General features: G+C 42.6%; 1 protein-coding gene across 1 annotated transcript; it reads right to left on the bottom strand.

Moving 5' to 3' along the window:
• Positions 1-607: 607 nt before the first annotated feature.
• On the bottom strand, positions 608-8438 carry LOC146672267 (uncharacterized). The gene is made up of 8 exons (XM_085405373.1): positions 8379-8438; positions 5184-5204; positions 4849-5011; positions 4280-4545; positions 3540-3685; positions 2119-2352; positions 1581-1777; positions 608-1139 (listed from the first exon to the last, which is right to left on the bottom strand). The coding sequence occupies exons 1-8, from the start codon at positions 8431-8433 to the stop codon at positions 608-610; spliced, it is 1614 nt and encodes a 537-aa protein (XP_085261499.1). The 5' UTR covers positions 8434-8438.
• Between the last annotated feature and the right edge of the window lie 1636 nt (positions 8439-10074).

Here is a 10074-nt window from a genome sequence, read left to right as displayed (position 1 = left end):
AGTGTTTGTAGATCTTGTGGTGTTTGTTGGACGGTTGGTGGTTGTTGAAAGTGTGGTGTTTGTTGAAAGTGTGGTGTTTGTTGGACGGTTGATAGTTGTTGGAAGTGTAGTGTTTGTTGGAAATGTGGTGTTTGTAGAGCTAGTGGTGTTTGTTGGACGGTTGATAGTTGTTGGAAGTGTAGTGTTTGTAGGTCTTGTGCTGTTTGTTGGACGGTTGGTGGTTGTTGAAAGTGTGGTGTTTGTTGGAAATGTGGTGTTTGTAGATCTTGTAGTGTTTGTTATAAGTGTGGTGTTCGTAGTTGTGGTTGTATTTGTTGGACGGTTGATAGTTGTTGGAAGTGTCATGTTTGTAGGTCTTGTGGTGTTTGTTGGACGGTTGGTGGCTGTTGGAAGTGTGGTGTTTGTAGTTGTGGTTGTATTTGTTGGACGGTTGATAGTTGTTGGAAGTGTCGTGTTTGTAGGTCTTGTGCTGTTTGTTGGACGGTTGGTGGTTGTTGAAAGTGTGGTGTTTGTTGAAAGTGTGGTGTTTGTTGAAAGTGTGGTGTTTGTTGGATGGTTGATAGTTGTTGGAAGTGTAGTGTTTGTTGGAAATGTGGTGTTTGTAGAGCTAGTGGTGTTTGTTGGACGGTTGATAGTTGTTGGAAGTGTAGTGTTTGTAGGTCTTGTGCTGTTTGTTGGACGGTTGGTGGTTGTCTGAAGTGTAGTGTTTGTTGAAAGTGTGGTGTTTGTAGGTCTTGTGCTGTTTGTTGGACGGTTGGTGGTTGTTGGAAGTGTAGTGTTTGTAGTTGTGGTTGTATTTGTTGGACGGTTCATAGTTGTTGGAAGTGTGGTGTTTGTAGGTCTTGTGGTGTTTGTGGGACGGTTGGTGGCTGTTGGAAGTGTGGTGTTTGTAGTTGTGGTTGTATTTGTTGGACGGTTGATAGTTGTTGGAAGTGTCGTGTTTGTAGGTCTTGTGGTGTTTGTTGAATGGTTGGTGGTTGTCTGAAGTGTAGTGTTTGTTGAAAGTGTGGTGTTTGTAGGTGTGGTGGTGTTTGTTGGACGGTTGGTGGTTGTTGGAAGTGTAGTGTTTGTTGGATGGTTGGTGGTTGTTGGAAGTGTGGTGTTTGTAGGTCTTGTGGTGTTTGTTGGATGGTTGGTGGCTGTTGGAAGTGTGGTGTTTGTAGTTGTGGTTGTATTTGTTGGACGGTTAATAGTTGTTGGAAGTGTGGCGTTTGTAGGTCTTGTGCTGTTTGTTGGACGGTTGGTGGTTGTTGGAAGTGTAGTGTTTGTTGGACGGTTGGTGGTTGTAGGTGTGGTGGTGTTTGTTAGACGGTTGGTGGTTGTTGGAAGTGTGGTGTTTGTAGTTGTGGTTGTATTTGTTGGACGGTTGATAGTTGTTGGAAGTGTAGTGTTTGTAGTTGTGGTTGTATTTGTTGGACGGTTAATAGTTGTTGGAAGTGTGGTGTTTGTAGGTCTTGTGGTATTTGTGGGATGGTTGGTGGCTGTTGGAAGTGTGGTGTTTGTAGTTGTGGTTGTATTTGTTGGACGGTTAATAGTTGTTGGAAGTGTGGCGTTTGTAGGTCTTGTGCTGTTTGTTGCACGGTTGGTGGTTGTTGGAAGTGTAGTGTTTGTTGGACGGTTGGTGGTTGTTGGAAGTATGGTGTTTGTAGTTGTGGTTGTATTTGTTGGACGGTTCATAGTTGTTGGAAGTGTAGTGTTTGTAGGTCTTGTGGTGTTTGTTGGACGGTCGGTGGTTGTTGAAAGTGTGGTGTTTGTTGAAAGTGTGGTGTTTGTAGAGCTAGTGGTGTTTGTTGGACGGTTGATAGTTGTTGGAAGTGTAGTGTTTGTAGGTTTTGTGCTGTTTGTTGGACGGTTGGTGGTTGTTGAAAGTGTGGTGTTTGTTGGAAATGTGGTGTTTGTAGATCTTGTAGTGTTTGTTATAAGTGTGGTGTTCGTAGTTGTGGTTGTATTTGTTGGACGGTTGATAGTTGTTGGAAGTGTGGTGTTTGCAGGTCTTGTGGTGTTTGTTAGACGGTTGGTGGTTGTTGGAAGTGTGTTGTTTGTAGGTCTTGTTGTGTTTGTTGGATGGTTAGTGGTTGTTGAAAGTGTGGTGGTGGTGATATTGGTGGTGGTTGGCACTGGTAGTAGTCCTGTGCAGGTAACACTGAGATCACTGTTGGTCCCAGTAGACTTGAACGTCATGAAGCCCGGCCGGTTGGAGGAGATCTGGCTCGTGATCCAGGTCTGGTACTTGGATACTCTGGTGTAGACTCCTGGAAGATTCGGCCTGGCACAACCTTCCCTAAAACTGACGATTCCTGCCTGAATCCAGCGACCAATCTGCTTGCTCACCATTGGACCTCCTGAATCCCCCTTTGAGAGCAGAAACATTTACTGTTAGACAGAACCATCAGGGTTTATTAAGGGGGTGCAGTGAGAAGATGGCATGTAAGAGGAATGAACTGCTTATGCATTTCTGTGAGTTCCTTTCCCAACGAAAATACATTTGTTATTTTTTGTGCTTCACATGTTGAATTTGGAAACCTTTCCTGAATATAACCAGAGGTACGACTCAGAGGTCTTTTTGTAGAGCTGTCATGGTGATGACTAGATCAGGGTTTTTGGTTCTATACTGCCCCTTCAAGAGCTGCCTTAAACTAGAGCACAGACAGTGAGCTGTGAGTGGGAGGCATTCCACAGAGATTCTGAAATGTGTCACGTGCGTGTGTTTAATGGTCATGTACTGTGAGAGCTAGCTTGCTGTATGATTCCTGTGTGTGTGTATTTGTCCTAACGCATAGCTTGTGTCAGTGACCTGGATCTGAGAGACCCAGGGTCCATGAGCAGTTATGGACCAATATAATATATGATGTATGTTTGCTGGACTGTGCTGTTCTTGTGCTCTCCATGCTTGTATGTATAGGCAAGTGGGTGTGTCTGTGAGTGTGGCTGAGCACAGGGTTTCAGGTAGGCTTGGTGGGTGTGTCCCATCTGGAGGCTGGCCCCACCTGCAGCTAACGAAGCCTCATCAGGGAGCTACTCAAGAGTGTGGCTGAGCACTCCTCGGCGTGGGATCGTTGCGTGAGACTCCACGTCAGTGTTCTTTGTGAGCCAAGTTAAGTGAGTGCATGCCTGCAGTGGTTAAGTGTCCTGACAGTTGCTTCCACTGGTTTTGGGTTAGTGACAATTCAAAACCTACCTTTGAATTTGTTAAAATATGGTATACTTTATATTCTGTTAAACATGGGACCCCAACGTGGGATCTCTCCCGATTTATTGTTAAATTTAAGCTTTTCTGAATGCAATCAGAAAATAAAAAACCCAAGAATCTTTCCTGTGTCCTGTCTCATTCCCCATGACTGAGCCACATATATGATTTCCTGGTTATAGTTAAAAAAACTGCATCTGTTCTATTAGTAAATTACACACAGCTCAATATGGTCTCTCTTAGCAGATCAGGTATGTTAAATAGAACTGACTGCATCTGTGTGCACCTGAAAAACTAAGAAGAATAATCTGTAAAAGGTGAAAATGTGCCAAACACAGGTAACAACAATCACCTGACAGGAGTCCTTTCCTCCTGCACTTAACCCGGCACAGATCATGTTGTCAGTGATTCTTCCCACTCCATAGTTACAGTTGCACTGCCTGTTTCCCACAACAGGAACCTCCACCTCCATCAGGTTTTGTGGAGAAGGAAGGGGCACTGAAGGGGTAAAAAAAATCTGTTTAATAAACAGCGTGTGACAGATTAAAGATACAAACCTGAACAGTAAACAAAGCATCGTTCCACTTCCAGGCATTTATTCTGGTGGTGAATAAGTTTTAACTCAAAGGATTTCCAACTTTCAGTGGTCACATGACAGAAAGCTGTATATATTGAACCACCAGACAAATCTGATTAAAAGTAAAAAAAATATGCACAATCAGTTTTTAAAGTGTTTTTGACATTTGGTTCGTATCTCTATCTTTGATGCTTCAGACATTTCCCAAATATTTCAGTCCATGTTTCTTTTAGTGTTTATAAAGTCTGTTTCCCCTCCACGCGCACAGGTTTATCATCAAAACGAAACTGCATGAGGCCAGTTTCTTTTTTACAAACATTTCCTTTGAGGTTGGCTCAGAAACTTGGTGTCTTTTCTATAAATTCATAAATCATAGTTTCTGAAACATTTAGGCTTCTCTTCAGCAACAGAATCATAAAATAAGCAGACAAAGGCTCCTTTATGGATACTTTGGAGAAGCTGTTTGTTTCCTGTCATCCTCAGACAATATTAATCTGTTCTAACCAGTGACCCACCTCCACTTCCTATGTTGCCCCAGCCGGTGACCCAGCTGTTAACACCGCTGTAGAAGATGCTGTCTGAAGCTGCCAGGCAGACGGGAGAAATGTAGTTGTTGAAAGTCACCGGTGAAGAGAGCCTCAGGAGGCAGATGTTGTTGTCGTTGGTACCAGAGTTGTAGTTTGGATGTTTGATGATCTGTGTTACTGTTCGAGACACTGCATTGGGATTAGATCCCCGTAGACTCTGACGGCCCAGATTCACAGTCAGACCGGTTGGAGTACTGCTGAGATCATCAGGAGCGACACGAACAGTGCACAGTTGTTACAATTGTTATAGACGAGAAAACATATATAAAGTTTGACTTCCTGCCCTGTTAAATATTTGCAAGTGATCATTTCATTTATATACCACATTTCATTACATGAAAATTCAATGTGTTCAACAGAAAATGAAGAAACACTTAAATTTTTTTTATATGTAAATGTAAATATTGACCCTGTTACCCCCCCTGAGCCCCCAGATTAGCACCTTTCACAGCGTCTTTAGATCTTGTTTAGAGTGCAGCTTCAGCCTCATCACTCACGTTTGAAAGCAGTGAGCAGCAGTCAGCACCCACTGACTGTTAATGAGGGATCCTCCACAGAAGTGGGACCCAAATCTTTGCAGACTGACCTGCCAGGGCCAGCTGCCAACAGGGGCCACCTGTCCTCCTACAATCCTGGTGTTGAGCTTTGGCTGACCACAAACTGAAGACCGACATTAAAACACAGAGTGAGCATTACTGTAGGAGCTGTAAACTCTCAGCACTACAAACTGCTGAGTGAGGACACAGTGATCCTGGAGTCTACAGTTCACTCACAAACTAATATTCATATGAAACTAAAGATTTATTACACATAAAAGTAAATCTTATCTTACCATCCAGCTGTGACTCAGACTCTGAAACACAGAAAACAAACAATGTTTAAACAAAAAATCTGCATTCATCTGTCTGTGGTTTGTTCATTGTCTGTAATAAGGCAAGGCAAGTTTATTTGTACAGCACAATTCAACAACAAGGTGATTCAAAGTGCTTTACAGAGACATTAGAAACAAGAACAAATAAAAAGCATGATTTAAAATTGATTAAAACAAGCAAATAAACTAACTAACTAATTAACAAACAAACAAACAAAACAGTATATAAAATCAAAACAGATAAAATCAGAACAGTAGATAAAATCAGTAGTTAAATGTAAGTTTTGAAATTTAAGCTTAAAGTGTGGATTTGGTGCTTTATTCAAATGCAGCTGAGAACAGGTGAGTCTTCAACCTGGATTTAAATAAACTGAGTGTTTCAGCTGATCTGAGGCTTTCTGGGAGTTTGTTCCAGATATAAGGAGCATAAAAGCTGAATGCAGCTTCTCCGTGTCTGGTTCTGACTCTGGGAACTGATAAAAGACCGGATCCAGATGACCTGAGGGATCTGGATGGTTCATACTGGGTCAGGAGGTCATTGATGTATTTTGGTCCTAAACCATTCAGAGCTTTATAGGCCAGCATCAGAACTTTAAAGTCTATCCTCTGACGGACAGGCAGCCAGTGTAAGGACCTCAGAGCTGGACTGATGTGGTCCACTTTTTTGGTCTTAGTGAGGACTCGAGCAGCAGAGTTCTGAATGAGCTGTAGTTGTCTGACTGATTTTTTAGGTAGACCTGTAAAGATGCTGTTACAGTAATCAAGCCTACTAAAGATGAATGCATGGACTAGTTTTTCCAGTGGGTCAGTCAATAGTCAATATCTGTGGTTAGTTAAAAGCATCCAGCAGTGAGTCAGTCCCCTTGGGGAGGGGCTGTAGCTGCTAGCTGTCTGTTTGGCTTTACCTGAACTCGACCTCTGGGCTGTTGGAGCATTTTTAATGACATAATCTGATCAATAACACAGCTGCTGTGAGGTTACTGTACTAACAGACCCTCCAACCCACATAGCAAAATTGGTATGGCCCGGATCTGGCCCATACACCGCAAAGAATGACGGCCCACACATGGGTCAGCACAAGGCCATTTGCAGACACACTGGTGGTCCTGTGCTGGCCCATCTGTGGACTACCTCTGGCAAACCTGATCTGGACCACCAAAGGGCCGTCATTGTTTGCGATACGTGGGCCATGTGTAAGTTGTGCACAGCCACGGGCCAGTTGTAGACAAACTGTGCTGGCCCTGACCAGTTTCAGCTCTGGCCCCAGATGTCAGAATAATGTGTACCTTAATCAAGCCATGTAATAACAACACGTGTCAGAATATGCAAAACAGTGCAAAAGTAACATGACACATGTTCAGACAGTGAATGGACTGACTCTTATATAGCATTTTTCTACTCTCCCGGATTACTTAAAGTGCTCTGTACAACATACCACATTCACCCAATCACACACTTTCTCTACACTGAGTGCTTCCTAACTACATTCACACACATTCACACTCTTGACATGTGGACTGAAGGAGCCAGGGATCAAACCACTAACCTTCTGACCAGTTGTTGAGCTGGTCTACCTCCTGAGCTACAGCCACCCGGTGGTAAACATGAGTAAACCGTCACTAGGTTTTGGATAAAGTGTACACTCACAAACCTGTCAAACCTGCATTTGAAACATTCTAGGATTTTGATTGGGTGTTACTGAACAGGAAAGTAATGTGTCTGTGTGATGCTTCCATACAGTCTGAGATAACTGTGCTGTTTTTCAGAAAAATAGGTGTCATTTAAAATCTTGATTATGTGACCAGTACGCTGCTTCCTTATGCTTGTGCCGTGGACACATGTGTCTGTAAGTAGTTCATTTATTATTCGTGGTTAGTTTTTGACTGTATTTCCAAGAGTTTGTTTTCTGCTTTTTTTATTTGGCTAGTTTGAAGGTGCTATTCTAAGTAAGCCAGCCTGTTAATTTCAAGTGTTCTAATTTTTCAGTAAGATGTTAATAAATTGAATGTATTATGAAGAATCTTTATATATATTTTTATATAAATATTAACATATATTTATGTGTTATGTTTCGTTTTCCCCAGTTTTACAGTCGTGGTTAACCATGCAAAGCAGTCAAAGGCTCCAGTGGGCGCTTCGTTCATCTGTTAAATGCAATTTCTGTAGCTAGTTGTGTGTGTGTTTGTATGTGGTTACCATTTACACCATTATCATTTTCGATTGGCGAGCTTTCCTCTTCTGAGAGGATTGTTATCATGTAGTTGTTTTCTGACAAAGATCAGTGAACTCTTTTCTTTAAAGTTTTCTGATCTTTTTGTGTGTTTATGTTTGTGCGTGTTCTCATCTCAGCTACTCAGTGTTTTTATAGTTTTGCTTTCATTTTCCACTCTCCACAATTACTCCATTGTTCGACAGAAAAGTTATAAACAACCATCAAATAATCATTAATAAACGTTTTTAGTTTTTTTTAAACATGTACACCCTCATGAATAAATCTCTGTGTATGACTCAAAACTGACTGATTAAATCATCAAAAAATAAATTGAATTGAAAATGAAAGTTAAAAACTGAATCAAAGCTAAAATAAAATAAAGCAGCTCTAATAACTGTGATACAGGGGCGACCTTGGTTGGGAAGCACATCTGTAACCGGAAGGTCGCTGGTTCGATCCCTGGGCTCTCTGTCCTGGTCGTTGTGTCCTTGGGCAAGACACTTCACCTACTGGTGTTGGCCAGAGGGGCCGATGGTGCGATATGGCAGCCTCGCTTCTGTCAGTCTGCCCCAGGGCAGCTGTGGCTACAACTGTAGCTGCCTCCACCAGTGTGTGAATGTGAGAGTGAATGAATAGTGGTATTGTAAAGCGCTTTGGGTGCCTTGAAAAGCGCTATATAAATCCACTCCATTATTATTATACAGACGCTGATTGATGGAGAGCAGTTCAGCCTCTCAGCTGCTCCCCAAACCAAACAGATCGTCATATTAATCTGTGTTTAAGCTTTCATCATCAAGATAAAGATGAAGCTAAAATAAACCACCAGTCCTCCTTTTCCTGCTGTGTTACTTCCTGCAGTACCACTTTAAAGTGAAGCGCTGTGCTCCTGAGTGTTTTCGCCCTCTGAGTCGTACCTGATGCAGGTGTGTGCAGAGAGCTCTTACCTTGGGTCAGGAGCATCAGCCCAGCAGCCAAACACATCACTTTGTAGAAAGCCATCGCTGTAAGATCCAAACCTCCAGACCTGCTGAGGCTTAAATACCCTCCCTCTGGCCTCCTTTTTGTCTGCATTAAACACACCTCTCAGTTTCCTGTCTGGCGACACACCCAACGCTTCAATGCGGGTCACCTGATCTTCCTCACATCAAACATGTTGTATTAAACAGGAATTTCGGCTTTCAGGCAGCAACCTTTTTACTGATGAGTAACTTATTTTTAGAATTAATTATTAATTTTACATCATGAAACCAAAATCCTGCTACAGACTGAAGTATTTTAAAAGCTGAATAATATAAATGTAAATGTTAAATGGCCTGTATCTGTGTAGCGCTTTTACTAGTCCCCCCTAGGGACCCTAAAGTGCTTTACACACCCAGTCATCCACTCATTCACACTCAGTGCCTCAAAGCTATGCTTTATATTAATAAGTGTCATATAATTATATAGCGTAGTATTAAGTGGACACGGCCCTGATAATAAAGGCCTTAGACTACGTGTCCTTTAGTGGTAGATTGTTGGAGACCCTCACCCACGCTTGTCTGCAGGAGTTGATAACAGGGAACCATCTGCCAGTAGAAATTTACTGGAAGGGAGTAGGGAAAGGTCACAGCCTCGCCAGAGCTGAGAAAAGATGTTGTGCAGCTAATAGACAATAACCTCTGAGTGCGCTGTGCAACGTGACTACTGAATGCCTGTGTAACACTGTTGTTAGGGGCACACCGCCATCACCAGATCCACGCAGAGTGTCATTCAGGACGCATCTCCCTTGTAGAAGTGATTTTGTGAGAGAATAAAGTGTAAAATGGTCTACTGAGCAGTGTGTTGTCTTCCATCAGATGCCTATGAGGAATCAAAAGAACAGTGAAGTGTTGATATTTAACAGTGTGCATTTATTCTCAGCCTCAAACGTCAGACCACAAACAAAAAGCCATCAGACTTCTGACTAAAAAGGCATCACACTAACGCTCTCAGTCTTTATCTCAATCTCGAGTAGGACTTAAGAGGTGATAAGCTGCCAGGAAATACAGTGACAAAGCAAAGAATCTAATATGGGTGACATGAAAAAGGTGGAGCTGAGCAATCATGACTTCACTTAAAGCAACCTTTTCTATTTCCAAAACCCTGATGGACTCCCTGATTTTGGTTTGGGTCAGAAACTAAAACCCAGCATCCTCCTCTGTCACACCAACCCTCTGCATGTCCTCCTTAAGTACATTCATGAATCTTCTCTGAGATCTTCCTCTTCTCTTCCTGCCCAGCACCTCCATCTTCACCCTTTTGTCCAGTATATCCACCCTCCATCCTCTGCACATGCTCGAGCCATCGCTGCCTCTCTGCTGTCTCTATGATGGATTCATTTCTGATCCTGCCTTTTTCTCATGGCCACTGTCTCCAAGCCATACATCACAGCAGGTGTCACTACCATCTTGTAAACCTTCCCTTTCATTCATTTCATTTACCTTGTCCTGCCTACTTCCTTCATCTCCCTGATTACCCTTCTTTTTCTTCATTAGCCTCTTCCTTCGTATACTTTCTTGTATGTCCTCATTCCACCACTAAGTCTCCCTGCTCGCTTTCCTCTGTGTGGAGGATTCACCAAACGCCTTCTTGGCAGTTTCCCTCAGCAGTGCAGCTGCACTC

The sequence above is a fragment of the Rhamphochromis longiceps genome, linkage group LG4, assembly GCF_057381845.1.
Source record: "Rhamphochromis longiceps isolate RC_006_pf linkage group LG4, R_longiceps_female_GT1.1, whole genome shotgun sequence".
Taxonomy (NCBI): domain Eukaryota; kingdom Metazoa; phylum Chordata; class Actinopteri; order Cichliformes; family Cichlidae; genus Rhamphochromis; species Rhamphochromis longiceps.
Note: the sequence above shows the minus strand (reverse complement) of the source record. Positions and strands in the feature narration are given on the sequence as shown.

Coding starts and splice junctions, on each gene's coding strand:
- LOC146672267 (XM_085405373.1), bottom strand. CDS start 8,433: ATGGCTTTCTACAAAGTGATGTGTTTGGCTGCTGGGCTGATGCTCCTG. Junction 4,546..4,848: donor GCTGCTCACTGCTTTCAAAC/GTGAGTGATGAG, acceptor TGATCTCAGCAG/TACTCCAACCGGTCTGACTG. Junction 3,686..4,279: donor GGGCAACATAGGAAGTGGAG/GTGGGTCACTGG, acceptor TTACCCCTTCAG/TGCCCCTTCCTTCTCCACAA.